Here is an 18,991-nt window from a genome sequence, read left to right on the forward strand (position 1 = left end):
AAGAGTTTCTAGTTGGAGGTTTCATACCAAAATTTAGGAATCAGCCACAATTTCATCTGTGTTTTGCTCTGGAGTTAGAAATTTTGGACATATGGAGTCTGTAAGTGTATCAGAACCTCATCCAGACTCACAACGTAAGTAATTTTTGATAATCTTCTTGGTTTTCATTTATGGTGATTCAGGACAGTAGTGATTGATAAAATGTTGTTGGTGTGTTTTTACTCTGGAACTGACATTATTTATTCAAATTTTGCACCTTTTGTTCTTAATGATATTAGTAGTTTTAGTGCTTCAAGTGTTGTTACTGTTTATGGTGGTAACTTTAGAGTAGTGACAAAAACTAGGTAACAAAATAATTATGTTAGTAGAAATGATTCAGGTGTTACCAGTACTTTTTTGTCAAATGAATCCTAATAAATATGCTTCTGTTTAAGTCTTCGTATTATTGTTAATTATTTTTGATAATTTTTATTCTATCTCAATCAACAGGAAACAGAGCGAACACACTACAGTCATTAACAACAAAGACATTTCCATCAATAATGATATGGAATCCAATATATCAAAATCAAGTATAAAGCAATGATCATAAATCATTATTTAATGTTTTATTATATTTATTTTTATGTGTTAATAATATGTATATGAGGATGGTTTTTTAGAACAAAGCAGGACAAAGTTTACATTAGATTTTTATTCTCGAAAGCCTCCAAATGATGATGATGATTTTGTAAACCCGCAACCTGTTACAATTCCGATACAAAAGATCGTGAAAAAGCAAACTAGAATGGCAAATCCAGGAAAAGTGGAAGATTCCTTAAGATATTTGAACACCAGGTTCCCTCCGGAACACATTACCAAAACCATGGCATTGCTGAACAATGATCAAAGAAAGTGTGTAGAGTCTATTGGATTTGGATCCGCTTTAAATATACAATTAGAAAAACTGCCGCGTAGGATATGCTATTGGGTTGTCGACAACTACGACCCAAATACCAATTCGATTCGTGTAAAGGACAAGAGACTTGTTGTGACAAGGGAGAGGGTACATGATATATATGGGATTCCAATGGGTGACATGCCAATGTCTAACCCTTGTAGAGCAAACTCTAGAAACAAGTTTGTCAAACTTTGGAAATCCTAATTTCCAAAAGTAGTCAAACAAATACGACTAACACACGTTGTAGACATGATACAAAAGGACACAAATGTTGGTCCTTTTTTTTAATTATGAATTTTCTTGTGTTGTTTGTATCTGTGATGATTGAGTATCCAACGATGGGGACTGTCAATCAAGGATTCTTGGAGAATATTCTAGATGATATGGATATCAAACAATTAGACTGGTGCGGATTTGTTGTAGCATGTCTGAAATCAAGTCGTATGATGTGTAGAAGATTGGACGATAAGTGTGTTTACAGTGGTCCCATTGTATTTCTTTTGGTAAACACATTTTCTGAAATATATCAAAACATGATTAAAGATGCTTATATATGTATATTTCTCCAATAACATATCTTTTCAGTTGTTTTACCTTAGTTGCACAAAAGTTGAGGATGCCACATTTCAAAGTCCAACTACTGGAATGATGTATTGGACAACAGACATGTTAGATAAGAGGGACTTAGAAGAGTTGTCTAAAGGAGGTTTCGGAAATGTAATCATATCATCACAACACATGAGCATGAACCACACTAAACAAGGTATATTCTAGCATTTTCAAACTATTTGAATAGTATTAAGCATATAAATTACACAAATATTTGATTCACATACGGAAATTCCAAAACACAAGATGGCGAGGACGATGACGCCATTGGATCGGAAAGAGATTGTAAATCTCCTGCTGGTTTTATTGAACATGTAGTTCAAGAAACATCACAAAGTGAAAATGATGCAGATAACAACTTGAAGGTAATGAAACTATACATTTTAACAAATTTAAGATGCCATTTTGTTTACTACTAATGTTAATCATGGTAAAATTCGTGATTTTAGTGCTTTATTTAGTACACTGATTCACTAAATTTGTTCCATGTGCTAGTTCTTGTATACACATTATACATTGTAAAACCATTATTTGTATACTAATATTAAAGAACTTTAGTATATGTGACCTTATCGGGATATGTGTGACTTTTGTGCTTTTACTAATTCAACATAAAACCAAATCGAAAATCAGTATTTCAGCACATTTGTTTTACCATTTCATGCTATCACTTTTATAGCATTCTACTTATGCCATGCTTCTTTCCAGGATATTATGAGCGAAATTAACATCGAATTTAATGCATGTGACAATGCAATGCGAGCTATACAGAAGTTGTTGATGCAAGGTATAAAGAAGTTTCCAGATTCTGTCAAACTGCGTATGTTAGTAACTAAAAGGCATCATGAATTCAGTCTGGCTTGGCCAGATTTTTCAACATCTGTTGACTCTCATGCTGGGACATTTTTCAATGGAGTCGCGACACCTGTTATGCCTGTCCAAGATAATACAGCTGAAACTAAAGTTGATCAGTTTACAGAAGCTCAAATGGCAGATGAGCCACTTATTGATGTTGTGTGTACACCTTTTACACAAATTCTTAATGCAGATGCTTTTGACATGATGTTAGAATCGGCATTTGCCACCTCTACAAGCCTTTCAACTCCATCGGATCATGTCGAACCAAATATCAAAATTGATGATGTAAACGCGGTTCCTGTTACTATTGTGGCACCAAGACGGACATCAAGATTGGTGGTTAGTCCTGTCACTGTTGTGGCACCAAGACGGAAAAGAAGATTGGTGCAACTAACCGAGAAACTTAGATCACCTTATTTTAATAGTTTCGTTGATCCAAACAAAGTTCTTAAACCAATCGAGGAGAGAGTGTCCGGTTGGATTTTCGCAGGGCTGGACGAGGAATGGTACATTTCTAAATAAATATATATGTTCTACAATAAATAAAGAATCACAGTAACTATATACTTATTGATGAAAACTAATTGTAATTTAGGGATCTTGTATTTGAATCAACTTTTGGAGACAGCGGACATAGGGGAATTTTTGAGAGTATGATTCCTGGATCCTAAATCCATGTAACAATAATAGACATTTGGGCCACTCTTCTAAACCATCAGGAACTATGCAGAAATAAGAAGTCGCCATCAAGGATGTTTTTATCCTTCACACTTCTGGTAAAATTAATTTTTATGTCGTATACTTATTTTAAATGATCCAATAATCTGCATATTTTAATTCCAGAGCAAATTCATACTGGATGAGGCGATTTGTATTGAGCAGTGATACAAAAGGTTTGTTGATCGCATGAATGAGCATATCGAAAAATTCAAACAATGCACAAGCGACCTTGTAAGTCCTTTTCATTTATTCAATCAATTTACATTAACTAACTTGTTTCACACAAAACTATGTTCAACCAATTTTATTATGGACATCAGGTACTCTTCCCCGTGCTTGACAATGAACATTACTACCTTATTGTCTTTGATTTCATAAAATCTGAATGTGTAATCATAGACAACATTTACCGTGAAGAGTCGATTGAAGTGCTTTATGGAAACGTGCCTAACGATCTGGTAACAAAATTTCATATATATTTAATTTAACCAGGATCATATATTATATTCTGATCACCTATCATATTTATTCCAAAAAAATATTGTTTACTCTGTACATTGATGCTTGGAATCATCCAAGAAGAAATTCAATGAAGAGTGCAATCATAGTTCGATCATCTATGGAATGGATGACAAAGGAAAACTACATAGATTGTGGGTTATTCCTTATGAAACACATGGAAACATATAAAGGTGGGGATCCGAATAAATGGATTGTGGGTTTGGAGCCTGAATTCGCAGACAGTGATGACGAATAGATACAGCTAAATGAATTGAGAAAGAAGTATGTTACAAAAATTTTGACATCAGATTTGAACGTTATCAAACCATCTCTCAACAGAAAGTTAGCATCATACGATAAGTTATCTGATGCGGAGAAGGAAAACTTGAACACTGAAGAACATCTCCAACGCATTGAGCGCAGAATCAGTTTGTTTTATTAGATATACATTAAGCTTTGAACCATGTCTTACGCTATTTTTACTTTTGTTTTGTTGTTTGGTTTGACAATAATATTATTTACGTTTGTCTTGTCTAATTTTAAGTGACCAATCTTCAATTACAATAGTTTTTATTAATTTATTATGTGTGTTTGGTATTTACTACAATTTACCTTTTTAATACCATTTACGCATTTTTTTACTATCAATTTTGAAACAAAGTTACAATGATATTGTTATTAAATGCAACTTTGATTATTCATCACACTTACATTTGACTATTCATGACACTTACATTACACTATTCATGACACTTACACTGCCATGGATTACAAATAACAAAAATTTAATTGCAGGAATTCTTCTTATCACTAACTTTAAGCCATCATGACAGTTAAAACTGATTTCATATTTTATGGCAATTACCCCTTCCAATCACATTCTGCAATCTAGGTCTACGTATGACTCACCTGCATTAAAAACATAAAATTAAATCATGTTATTCATGTTGATTCATTCCGCTACAAATAAGTCCTTTGTTCTGAGTTTTATTACTAACACTCTATTTTAACATTCAAGTGAATACCATCTTACTACCTCGACCTAGTGACATCTTCATTTTACTCAATTTTGACCATTCACTTTAAGCGTTCATGACAGTCAATCACTTTTTCTAATTCATGTCATTTAATTACATATGCCAACTAAACTAATGCTCCATGTAGTTATGGCATCACTTATCATGTATGCGTTCCAGCGACCACAACATTTGATTCACACATAGATACAAATATCTTAAAAATAAAAGCCTCTAACTCTCTGCATTAAAAAAAACGCTTTTAAATGTTAAACTCAAAGATTCACGTTAACTCGTAAAATAACATTGTTATCTTGAATACTCAATAATTAAGAAGAAAAAATAAACCAAACTATTTAGAAGCAGAGTCATTTGCTTTTTTCTTGCAAGTGCGAGCATTATGAACAACATACTCCCCGCATCGTCCACATTTTCTCGAACCCTTTTTAGCCTTCAAAATCGCCATCTCTTTTTCTCCGATCATCTTTTTCTTAACCGGCCCACTACCTTTGTTTCTAATTCCTTCTGGAATTTTAACATTTACTTCATCTCGCTTCTCGACACCAAACACCGCTTCAATGAAGCCTCTGTTCGTCATGGGTTGTACACTTCTTGTATCTTCATCAACTTCTTGCGTCATCTCCCTTAGTTTCTCTCGATATAACTTCAACTTTTCCATATCAGAAACTAGCCGATCAACACAATAGTCAACAGAATAGTATATGTCCCGGATCATTGATTTAAAGTCATCATTTGCATCATCTTTAGGAGACTGACACATATTATACCCACTTGATGGCGTCGATACCACATCCTTTGTCCATCTTCTTGAAACATATTTTCTAGGGAAATGTTCTACTCCTGACATCCTTAATACATAAAAGCAGTATCTACATAGGCACCCGGTTAATTCAAAGCGTAAACAAGAGCAAGTAACTGTGCAATCAGATTTCATGAATGAAACCTGTCAATATAACAAAGTATTAAAATTTGTTTTCTTTAAAACAGTTTCTAGATACAACCAAGTACAATTTACATACCTCAAAAACACCAAAATGCTTAACGTCTTTGTCAGTATCTTTGATGCTAAATTTATTAATTCTATCATATTCTTCGACTTTAATTGAGTAACATGTAAGCATGGATGCCATTATCTCCTTTTGGATTTCAAAGAACACAGTTCGTGTAAAGGTCTCAGATGCCTCCTCTTCAATCAACAAGTTCGTTTTAATATCAGGATTCGTGTAGCGGGAGTCATGATTGTTTTTACGTTGAACACAACGTTGTGCTTCCATTGCCGTTTCAAAATGACCGAGAAACTCAATTAAATGCAAATCTGTATTTGTCATCAACCCGTAGAAATAATTTTCACCTTCACATCTTGATGTCGTTCGCATTAACCCTGACAAGTGGCAATCCTTGAAATAGGCAGGAATCCATTTATCACAAATTGCAAACATATCTTTAAACCATTTGTCATCATTTAACTCATAATCATCCATTATCCTTTGCCCTTCTATTTCAAACTCGCTTGTATTAATTCGTTCATTCCATATAACATCGTTTAATCATTGCAAAACCCCCGTCTTTGACATATGGGAACCCAACTGAAAAAGCAATGGGTAATCATCATTAGTTTTTCTGATAAAAAAATGAATCATTTCATTTATAAGTACCAACTTACACTTCCAAATACAATGTGATTCCAACTAAATTGAGTTATGCGTAGTGATTCAAGTACCAGCACTTACACTTCTAAATACATATGATTTTAAGTGATGCTTGAACTAAGTTTGTTTGATAACAGCTGCTTCAATAGAAAAAACTGAATCATCTCATTTATATATACTAACTTACACTCCCAATCAAAATGTGATTCCAACACATGATTTAGTCATATCTACATTAATATTCCCATATCTACATATGATTTTAAGTGATGCTTCAACTAAGTATTTTTTGGAAACAGGTGCTTCAATAGAAAAAATTGACTCACTTCATTTATATATACTAACTTACACTACCAAGTGCAATGTGATTCCAACTGGATTGATTTATGCCTAATGATTCAAGTACCGACACTTAAGTGCTTCATGCAAAACATGATTCGGTCACACCTACCTTAATATTCCTATATTTATATATGATTATACATGACGCTTCAACTAAGTACTTTTTTGGTAACAGGCGCTTCAACAGAAAAAATTGAATCATTTCATTTTTACATACTAATTTACACTTCCAATCAAAATATGATTTCATATGAATATATTTCTACCTAGTGATTCAAGTACCGACACTTACGTGCTTCAAGTAACACATCATTCGATTACACTAACTTACTATTCCTATGTATACATACGATTTTAAGTGATGCTTCAACTAAATTTGTTTGGTAACAGGTGCTTCAATAGAGTTGAGTTCCAAGCAGAATGTGATTATAACATAATTGAGTTACGCCTAGTGATTCAAGTACCAGCACTTAAGTGCTTCAGCAAAAACATGATTCAGTCACACTAACTTAATATTCCTACATGTACATATGATTTTAACTGATGCTTCAAAAAAAGTTTGTTTGGTAACAAGTGCTTCAATGTAAAAAATTGATCTTTTCATTCATATATATATATATATATATATATATATATATATATATATATATATATATATATATATATATATATATATATATATATATATGTTACCTTACACTTCCAAGAAAAATGTGCTTCTAACAGAAGCAAGTTCTGCCTAGTGATTCAAGTAACAGCACTTAAGTGCTTCATCCAAAACATGCTTTAGTCACACTAACTTACTATTCCTATATTTACATACGATTGTAACTGATGATTCAACAAAGTTTATTTGGTAACAAGTGCTTCAATGCAAAAACTTAATCTTTTCATTCATATATACTAACTTACACTTCCAAGCAGAATGTGATTCCAAACTAAATTGAGTTATGCCAAGTGATTCAAGTACCGGCACTTATGTGCTTCATGCAAAACATGATTCAGTCACACTAACTTAATATTCCTATACGTGCATACAATTTTAACTGATGCTTCAACAAATCTTGTTTGGTAACATGTGCTTCAATATTGAAAATTGAACCATTTCATTTAAATATACTAACTAATAGTTCTAAGCAAAATGTGATTCCAACTGAATTGAGTTTTGCCCAATGATTCAAGTACTAACACTTAATTGCTTCATGCAAAACATGATTTAGTCATGAATACCTTAATATTTCTATACATACATACAATTTTACGTGATGCTTCAACTAAGTTTCTTTTGGTAACAGGTGATTCAGTTCTTAGTGGTGCCTCAATTTCAATATCTTTGTGATTCCATACAACAAACTTACACTTCCAAGCTACTTGTGATTCCAACTGAATTTAGTACCAGAACTAAAGTGCTTCATGCAAAACGTGATTCAGTTTCACTAACTTAATATTCTTCAATGCATATACGATTTTAATTGATGCTTCAACTAATTGTAAGTGCCGATTCAGTTACACTAACTAAATATTCCCATATATACATACTATTTTGAGGGTATACTGTTTACCTTGTCGGTGAACTTTTGTGATATGTACCACATACACAATCAATGCCTACAAGATGGTGAGAAACTGCTGGAATCGCTTGCTTGATAGCTGCGTCTTGATCTGTCATCAACACAGTTGGTTCTCGTCCAAAAGTCGTTTTTAAAGCCATTAACAACCATTTATATGATTCTATTGATTCACTAGAAAGCAGCCTAACTGCAAAAGTGACACACTTTTTATGATTGTCAATACCTGTAATTGGCACAAAAATCATGAAGTACCTGTATAACAAATATACAATATGAATTATACAAGTTATTAACACCGTTAATTTAACAACCATGATATTTGTTTACTATGTAAAGATATTATGTACTTGTTTGTTCGGTATGTTGCATCAAATTCGACAATATCTCCAAATGTTGAATAATTTCGCTTTGCTTCTTCATCCGTCCAAAATAAACCACACAACTTTCCCTCACTGTCCACACGATATTCAAAAGAAAAGTCGTGTAAATATTCTTTTTTTATTGAGATTGTCAATTACCATGTCCGCATCATTTTCACCAATGTATTCTATCCAATCCCTTTTCAAATTTTTGCATTCAACTTCTGTTGCCCCGACGTTGAGAAATCCTCCTTGTGTTTGCTTCAATATCTTGAATGCTCTAACCGGACCAATGTTTATATCTGATACATCATGAATAAGTTGTTTTTGATGATATGTAAGCCTCCTGTTACTTTTCAAAAAATGGAAGTCTTCTGGATTAACCAACTCATGACTGTGTTTCTCCTCTAAATGTCTGACTACCCAAACATTTTCATCATTGAGCTTCAATCGAATACAAGCTTTATGTCACACTTAGAAACCAAGAACGGCGGAAACGTTTCGGGGTGGAGGACGTCATGTACAGTATCACAACAGTGTAAAGTAGTAAATAAGCAACAACACCATCCATTGAATTATAAGTAAAGTTTTAATACATGTGTGTTCTTTCATTGTAATAAGACACCAAAAATATACAATCAAAATAAAAGACGAGACTTGTCTGTGCTCCGTCTTCTCAAAACCTGGCCATCGCACCTGTCTACTGGTGACCTGAGAATACAAGTTATTTTGAAAGAGAGTATCAGATTTAAAGCTGGTGAATTCATAAGTATGTAAGTGTCATTATCTTGTTTTTGAAAAGCTGTTATGAATACCATGTAAATCTTTAAATGAAAATGTTGATATAAGTATGAAAAACCCTAGGAAATCCCTTATTTCCTATTAGTTTGAGATGTAGTCTTCTACCAAGACCCGAATGTTTTGTTATGACAATGTAGTCTTCTACCAAGACCCGAATGTTTTGTTATGACAATGTAGTCTTCTACCAAGACCCGAATGTTTTGCTATGAAAATGTAGTCTTCTACCAAGACCCGAATGTTTTGTTAGTAAAATGATAGTTTTTCCTTCTTTCTGACTATTACAAACGGTAATTAGTCTAAACTCATCGTTTATGTGAATATATCACAAAAAAAAAAAATTAAATAGGAAAATATACTAAAGTAAGTGTTATCCCGAGGTACTAGGGCTAACATGACATATGTAAATGTTATCCTGAGGTACTAGGGCTAACGCGACATATATAACCTAATGAACATCCGAAGATTGTCCAATTGTCCTCTATAACAGCAGCAGGGGAGAGGAAGGGTTAGTCCCGAAATTAACTCCTAATAAAAGTAATAACCTTAGGCATCCGTAGATGTTCATCACCCACCGGTGCTAACAGCTGGGTTCCGGAATGGTTAGTCCCGTCCATATATCCCGATGTACTAGGGATAGGGTTGCGTCTAGATATCCCGAGTGATTTAATAACATGTTGTTTTCTACTTGTATTCCCCCCCCCCCCCATTAAAGCATTTAAAATCATTTAAAACTTTGATTTAGGGGTATGAACTCACCTGTAGATGGTGGTTTGGATGAACTGAACGGTGTAGGATTGTTAGGTGTCAAGTGAGGACTTCTACACACACTACGATCCTAATGAACATATAATCACACATATATGTACTCAATTAGTCTTAAACTACTAATTGATAAAGTTAAGACATCCTAGAACATAATAAACACTTTATATAAGTGTTATAAGCCCTAAGGATTGCACCTAAGTTATTGTGGGACAAGGCTAGTGATTTTAGGGTTCCAAAGGACCCCATACTTGAGTTTACTCTCCATATAACCCCACACAAGGAGTTTACGGTCGTAAACCCTTGTGTTTACGGCCGTGAACTCCTAAGCTTGGTTTCATTTTGTGTTTTGAAGTTCTAAATGATCCCTAGAAGTATTCCAACTTGGAGATTTAATTCTTGGAAGGGTTTAGGGCATAAATACACTCCATTGAGGAGTTTACGGCCCAAAGGCCAAATCCCTTTGAGTTTACTGTCGTAAACTCTTATGGAAGGGTGTTTTTGATGCTTTCAAGTATCATACACATGTAAGAGAGGTTCTAGACTTTTACTTAAAGCAAATGAAGGCCTTAGGCACACTTTGGTGCCTTAATTTTGAAGTGTTAAAGTCCTTGATTTAAGTGGAAGTAATTCTATGTGGAAGTCCAAGGCTTTAGGTGCATTAAAAGCACACTTTGGTCCAAGTTTTTGGAGTTCACGGTCCAAGATCTTCTTGGGTCGTGAACACCCAAACTTTGGTGTTTCTTTGTTGTTTTCTTGTCCCAATTACACCTATATACAATCCTAAGGTAGTAACATATCACGGGGGAAAGGCTAGGCATCATTTCAGGAGTTTACCGCCCAAGAACACCTTGGGGAGTAAACTCCTAAATCTAGTTGTTTAGCTATCTAATCTATGTTATAAACACATTAAGAGCTATATAACACTACAAGAGAGAGGTACTCACGATTTGGGATGAAAAACCGAAGATCCGTGAGAGAGAAAATGGCTTTTCTCTAGTTGAAAATGTGAATAATGAATGAAATTGGTTCAGAATTCTAATTATAGTCCTGAGATTTTTGGCAGAAAATATTTTATTCCCGAAAAAATCTCTAATATAATAGAGGGTTGGAATAACAGTGTTGCACAAAACCGTAGTGCATCCACTCTCCTGATATTTCCTGAAGTGAAAACCCTGAATTACTAAAACTTATATGAAAAAGTCTGGAAATTTACTGTGACTGTTATAACTTCTATTGAAGTAATATCGTTTGTACAGAATGGAAATTTCGGGTTGTCACATCATCCCCCCGTTAGAAGGAATTTTGTCCCGAAATTAGAATTTAAGCAAATAAGAAGTTACAAATAACTAAGCGAAAAGATGAGGGTATTTCAGTTTCATCTGATCCTCTCGTTCCCAAGTGAATTCAGGCCCTCGCTTTGCGTTCCAGCGAACCTTCACTATCGGGATACGGCTCTGCTTTGTTTGCTTGACCTCTCGGTCCATGATCTCTACGGGTTCCTCCACGAATTTGAGGCTCTCGTTGATCTCGATCTCGTCGAGTGGAATAACAAGAGTCTCGTCGGACAGACACTTTTCAAGTTCGAGATGTGGAAGGTAGGATGTACGTTGCTGAGTTCCTGCGATAGATTGAGTTTGTAAGCTACAGGGCCGATTCTTGCGAGAATCTCGAAAGGCCCTTTGTATCTTGGATTGAGCTTCCCATGCTTTCCAAAGCATATCAAACCCTTCCAGGGTGAGACCTTAAGTAGAACTCGGTCACCCACCTGGAATTCCAACGGTTTCCTTCACTTGTCAGCATAGATTTTCTGTCGGTCTCTAGAGGCTTTCAATCGTTCACGAATTTGAATGATCTTCTCTGTCGTTTCCCGAATGATCTCCGGACCCATGAGAGTTCTCTCGGGAACTCGTCCCTTAGCTAACTGGGTATCACCCACCTCAGCCCAGCACAGAGGAGATCTGCACTTTCGGCCATAGAGGGCCTCGAATGGAGTTGCCTTTATGCTCGTGTGATAACTGTTGTTGTAGGAAAATTCAACGAGGGGTAAATGGGTATCCCAAGCTTTACCAAAGTCAATCACACAGGTACACAACATATCTTCTAAGGTCTGGATAGTTCTCTCACTTTGTCCGTCTGTCTGTGGATGGTAGGTCGTACTCATGTCCAGCCTAGTTCCTAGGGAACTTTGTAGCGACTGTCAGAACCTCAAAGTGAATCTACTATCTCTATCTGAGATAATGGATATAGGAACACCGTGCAGTCTTACAATCTCCTTAATGTATGTTCGTCTGAGTTTCTTCATCTTGTCTGTTTCTTTGATTGGCAAGAAGTGTGCAGACTTGGTCAGTCTATCGACGATGACCCATATGGAACCCGTCGTCTTGGGCAAATTGGTTATGAAGTCCATAGTGATCCGCTCCCACTTCCATTCTGGTATCTCCGGTTGTTGTAGAAGACCGGAGGGTTTCTGGTATTCGACCTTGACCTTTGCGCAAGTAAGGCATTTACTCACGAAGGTAGAAATATCTGCTTTCATGTTAGGCCACCAGTATAACTTTTTAAGATCCATATACATCTTATCTGAACCTGGGTGGACAGAATAACGAGTGTTGTGAGCTTCGGTCATGACCAAGTCTCTGAATCCACCGTGTTTCGATGTCCAGATCCGATCCATGAGATATAAGGCTCCGCCACCCTTGACTTCCAAGTTCTTATCCATCCCTCTAAGGGATTCACCTGCCACGTTTTCAAGTTTCAAAGCGTCGAGCTGAGCCTCCTTAATTTGTGTGGACAAGTGTGAATGGATAGTTAGAGTCAAAGATTTGACTCTACGACCAGCATATTATTTCCGACTTAGGGCGTCCGCTACTACATTGGCTTTACCCGGATGATAATGAATATCGCACTCGTAATCACTGAGTAGCTCGACCCACCGTCGTTGTCTCGTGTTGAGCTCCTTCTGGTCGAAAAATGTGTTGTAGACTCTTGTGGTCTATAAAGATCGTGCTTTTTGTACCATACAGGTAGTGTCTCCAGATCTTCAGAGCAAACACAACTGCTCCTAGCTCAAGATCGTGGGTGGTGTAGTTAACCTCATGTGTCTTTAGCTGTCTCGAGGAATAGGCTATGACCTTACCTCGCTGCATCAAAACACATCCGAGTCCTTGATTTGATGCATCGCAATAGACAACGAAGTCTTCTATCCCTTCGGGGAGGGATAGTATTGGTGCGGTGCACAAGGCTCGTTTGAGTGTTTGGAACGCTCTTTCCTGTTTCTCTTCCCAGTCGAAGGCCACGCCTTTTTTGGTCAGGGTTGTAAGAGGTTTCGCGCTAGAGAAGTTCTGAATGAACCTGCGATAGTAGCCAGCGAGACCTAGAAATTGACGAATTTATGTAGGTGTCTTCGGTGCTGACCAGTTCTCAATGGCCTTGATTTTGGAAGGGTCCACGTGTATTCCCTCTTCGCTAACAACATGGCCCAAAAATTCGACTCGACGAATCCAAAATTCGCACTTGGAGAACTTCGCATAGAGCTTCTCCGCTCGCAATGTTTCTAAGACTCTAAGGAGATGTTGACTATGCTCCTCCTTACTTCGAGAGTAGATGAGTATGTCATCGATGAAGATGATGACGAATTGATCCAAGTAAGGACCACACACCCTATTCATCAGATCCATGAATACTACGGGCGCGTTTGTTAATCCGAACGGCAACACCACAAACTCGTAGTGTCCATAACGGGTTCGGAAGGCTGTCTTGGGAACATCCTCCTCTAACACTCGCAGTTGGTGATATCCGGATCGCAGATCTATTTTCGAGAAGTAGTTAGCTCCTTGAAGTTGATCAAATAAATCGTCAATGTGGGGCAAAGGATAATGATTTTTAATGGTAAGCTTGTTGAGTTCTCTATAGTCGATGCACATGCGAAACGATCCATCTTTCTTCTTGACGAACAAGGCCGGTGCTCCCCATGGTGAAAAGCTTGGTCGAATGAATCCCTTCTTGAGAAGTTCGTTAAGTTGACTGGAAAGTTCCTGCATCTCGGCCGGTGCCAGACGATAAGGAGATTTAGCTACGGGGGTAACTCCTGGCACTAAGTCGATTCTGAACTCGACTTGGTGTTGTGGTGGTAATCCGGGAAGTTCTTCTGGGAAGATGTCGGGAAAGTCGCGTACTTTTGGGATGTTCTGAATGTCTTTCATTTCTTGACTTGTATCGACGACGTGTGCGAGGAATGCATGGTATTCCTTTCGCAAGCACTTCTGGGCTTGAATGCACGAAATGATGCGAAGGCTCGTACTAGGTTTGTCGCCATAGATAACTAAGGTTTCGTTGTTAGGAAGGTTAAGACGAACTGCTTTTTCGAATCACATGATGTCGGCACGAAGAAGACTCAACCAATCCATGCCGATGATAACGTCGAAACATTTAATTGGGACTGGCATGAGATCTATCTTGAAGTATGGCCATCTAACGTTAAGGTACAACCTACATATATGCAGTTTGTACTCTCTGTTTTCCCGTTATCCATTTCTACCGTGAATGAATTATCTAATGCACATGGTTTTTGTTTAAGCAGGTGTGCAAATTTGTTACTTACGAAGCTTTTCTCTGCTCCACTGTCAAAAAGTGTGCAAGCATATGAGTTATCGAGGAGAAACGTACCAGTAACTATCGTAGGATCAGCTACCGCTTCCTCATGGCCTAGGGCCATCACTCTCCCTACTCTTCCAGCCATCCCTGCTTTAGGGCAGTTCCTCTTCTAGTGGCCCACTTCGCCACAACCGTAGCAAGCTTGGCCTATACCGGCGTTAGGAACCTGGGCGCCCTGAGCTGTTGGAGTCTTGCAGAAACGGGATGTATGCCCCTTCCTGTTGCATTTAGAGCACTGCATCTCCTTGCAAGGTCCGTGGTGGTGGAAGCTGCATCTGTTGCACTTCGGTAGAGTCCCAGCATAAGTTTTTGCTAGTAAGGGGTTCGCAGGGACAACAGGAGTTACCGTGGCAGCATTGATTGCCACAAGTTGTTGTCTTTTGGAGGATTCTTGCGAAGCCCCTCTTTTCCTCTTAGACCACCCTTTCTTGTTGTTGTTGATCTTTTGTGGTACAGGTGCAGGGATTGTTGGGTTCTGAGGTTTCCTGTGATCAATGAGAGATTGTGCCAGCTCCTTGGCACTATCAAAAGTGACAGGCTTGGAAGCTAACACACTTGACTGGATTTGGGGCGACAGTCTCCAGATGTATCTCTCTATTTTCTTGCTCTTGAGAGCAACCATGTCAGGGCATAGGATTGCCAGATCACAGAACCTATTTGTATAGGTTGAGATGTCGGACCTAACCATTTGCAGACTCCAGAGTTCCTGCTCGAGTTTTTGTATTTCACCTCGAGGACAGTACTCCCTCATCAGTATGTCCTTCAAGTGTTCCCAGCTGATGGAATATGCCACCACTAAAGTCAGATACTTAACATAGCCGTTCCACCATGTTAATGCTCTGTCAGAGAAGGTACGAGCTGCGAACTTGACCTTGTTGCCCTCTTGGAAACCACAGATTTCAAAGACAGATTCCATCTTTTCAATCCATTGCCTCAACACCATAACACCACCCGTACCATTGAAGTTGCGGGGCTTGGCGTTTGTGAAGTCTTTATAGGTGCATTCCCAAGGGTGTCCATGGCTTTCCCCGTGGTTCGAGGGAGGTGCACCTGTTCCCGATCCACTAGGGACAGGGACGTTGATGGCTGACACAGCAGTTGCAACTGCTGCTGTGAAAGCTGCCTGGAACATAGTGACATCGAAGGGAGGAGGTGGTTGAGGAGGTTGAGGTGGTGGTATCAGTGTTGTGTTATTTGGGTTACGTTTGGGGTTTCTGCGTGGCGGCATCTTTAACTATACGTTTAAAAGATGAGGATATGGATAAGAATAAATGAATAATGAATGTGTCTCATGGACTAACTCCCCATAGCCCAACAACAGGATGAATAGAATGACTAAATGAAGATGACAGCATTTGGATAATAATTTCCATATGATTAGATATCTGTCAATAATACTGGAATTACAGATGTAACAAGTTTGGGAAAATGGCCTAGAAGTAGGCCTCACATCGACCAAGATAGGAAAATTTTGACAGAACTATAACTAGATTAAGACCTAACAGGTCTAAGATTTATAAAGATAGGAAATTAGACCAAAGTTTTTACATAAACTAGGTTATATCCAAAAGATGAGTCGACGAGATTCTATCGGCGACGAGAACTGCTAGCGTGAGTCCTTGATCCCGATAATAGACGTTTCATGTCCCTCATACGCCCGTCAGCTCTCACTTGCTGAGCTCGAAGTTCCCTAACTTCAGCTTGAGTTTCAGCAAGTTCTCTTTGTAGAGCTGCATTGCGGACCAGAGTCCTTTCATGAGCAGACTCTAGTTGGCGAATGCGGACTGTGTTGATGCCAGAGTTGGCGTCAATCTCCAAGACTCGATTGATAGTTGATTGACCCAGTATTGTGTTCCGAGAAATCCTACGAACCATGATGGGTAGGACTCTGTCAGCAGAACCTCCTTAAGCGAGGTTGTAGAAACTTCGGTCTCCATTGTAGGGAATGGGTTGACCTTGTTCCTGGCTCCATGTATTCAAGTTCGTGGCCCACAGAGGTGTGGGTCCTTGAAATGCAGGACGGGGGTTTAGGTTTGGGTGTTGGGCTGCTGGGGGTAGGTTGTTGACTTTTGGCTCCGAGTCAGAACTATCGGAAAAACCCTCAGCATGGTGATCATCCAAAGGGATTGGGTGATCATCTTCTGGTTCTGCCTCTAGCCAACCAGCATTGCCTTGGTTCGGGAAGTACAGATCGCCGTGGTGAAATCCAGCCATTAAAATCTACGCGAGAAAAGGGATATAAGAAATAGCTAAATAGAAGAACTGACTAAGATAATTACACTAAGACCAAATACCCCTATGGTATTTATTTATGGTTGTGTTGGTAAGTTTTTAGACTTATTGCCACATCACAACCATTCTTGGGCATATGCTAATCACTCCTTGGACCAGCATAGTTGATCAGGCTAGGCCATTCCTAAGACTGACCATATATCCCCAGGCTTACTTGTGATATTCAACAATCGTAATACTTTTGTTCTTGTCATTGTGACACTGATTTTAGTATGAATACATGCACATATACTTACTTAAATATTTTATTATTTAGAAGTATAACTCTTAGACAGAGTGTTTTAATCCCTATGTATTTATAGTTAGTATACCTTTTATGGGTTGATATACTATATTCATTATAAACAATACTCTGATACCAATCTGTCCCACCCCAAAACCAAGAACGGAGGAAACATTCCGGGGTGGAGGACGTCATGTACAGTATCACAACAGTGTAAAGTAGTAAATAAGCAACAACATCATCCATTGCATTATAATTAAAGTTTTAATACATGTGTGTTCTTTCATTGTAATAAGACACCAAAAATATACAATCAAAATAAAAGATGAGACTTGTCTGTGCTCCGTCTTCTCAAAACCTGGCCATCGCACCTATCTACTGGTGACCTGAGAATACAAGTTATTTTGAAAGAGAGTATCAGCTTTAAAGCTGGTGAATTCATAAGTATTTAAGTGTCATTATCTTGTTTTTGAAAAGCTGTTATGAATACCATGTAAATCTTTAAATGAAAATGTTGATATAAGTATGAAAAACCCTAGGAAATCCCTTATTTCCTATTAGTTTGAGATGTAGTCTTCTACCAAGACCCGAATGTTTTGTTATGACAATGTAGTCTTCTACCAAGACCCGAATGTTTTGTTATGACAATGTAGTCTTCTACCAAGACCCGAATGTTTTGTTATGTTAATGTAGTCTTTTACCAAGACCCGAATGTTTTGCTATGACAATGTAGTCTTCTACCAAGACCCGAATGTTTTGTTAGTAAAATGATAGTTTTTCCTTCTTTCTGACTATTACAAACGGTAATTAGTCTAAACTTATCGTTTATGTGAATATATCACAAAATAAATTAAATAGGAAAATATACTAAAGTAAGTGTTATCCCGAGGTACTAGGGCTAACACGCCATATGTAAATGTTATCCCGAGGTACTAGGGCTAACGTGACATATATAACCTAATGAACATCCGAAGATTGTCCAATTGTCCTCTGTAGCAGCAGCAGGGCGGAGGAAGGGTTAGTCCCAAAGTTGACTCCTAATAAAAGTAATAACCTTAGGCATTCGTAGATGTTCATCACCCACTGGTGCTAACAGCTAGGTTCCAGAATGGTTAGTCCCGTCCATATATCCCGAGGTACTAGGGATAGGGTTCCGTCTAGATATCCCGAGGTACTAAGGATAGGCAGGAAGATTTACACAGAAGGTATTAATAAATCATCCTCGCAATTCGAGATACAAGTATTCATGTAAATATACATAGGTAAGTGTATCTACGTAAAGGTACTCATGAAATGTATTCATGTAAGCGTATTCATGTATCATGTAAGCATATGTAAACGTACTCATGTATCATGTAATCATATGTAAATGTACTCATGTATCAGGTAATGTACTGGTATTGACTCATGAATGAACTGATTCTTGTGTGATTCCTTGTAATAGGAATAATGTTTTGTTTCTTCTAACTATCCCTATGATAATTAACTAAAAGGTAATTGCTTGTTCAAGAAGGTAAAAGTAATGGTTTTGCAAGATATCTAAGAGTTTTGAAACAATAATAAAAGTGACTTGATGTCATTTTAAATAAACCTTTCAAAAGTAATACATTTGATATCCAAGTATTTTTAAGATGTAAACCATTTCATGCATCACATTTTGTAGTATGTGAA

The 18,991-nt window shown here is 37.4% G+C and overlaps 1 protein-coding gene across 1 annotated transcript; it reads right to left on the bottom strand.

Annotated features, from left to right (window-relative positions):
* Positions 1–4,996: 4,996 nt before the first annotated feature.
* Positions 4,997–6,146, bottom strand: LOC111897933 (protein FAR1-RELATED SEQUENCE 7-like). Its single transcript, XM_023893888.1, has 2 exons — positions 5,685–6,146; positions 4,997–5,608 (listed from the first exon to the last, which is right to left on the bottom strand). The coding sequence occupies exons 1-2, from the start codon at positions 6,144–6,146 to the stop codon at positions 4,997–4,999; spliced, it is 1,074 nt and encodes a 357-aa protein (XP_023749656.1).
* Positions 6,147–18,991: the final 12,845 nt, after the last annotated feature.

Source organism: Lactuca sativa, chromosome 5, assembly GCF_002870075.4.
Source record: "Lactuca sativa cultivar Salinas chromosome 5, Lsat_Salinas_v11, whole genome shotgun sequence".
Classification (NCBI taxonomy): Eukaryota; Viridiplantae; Streptophyta; class Magnoliopsida; order Asterales; family Asteraceae; genus Lactuca; species Lactuca sativa.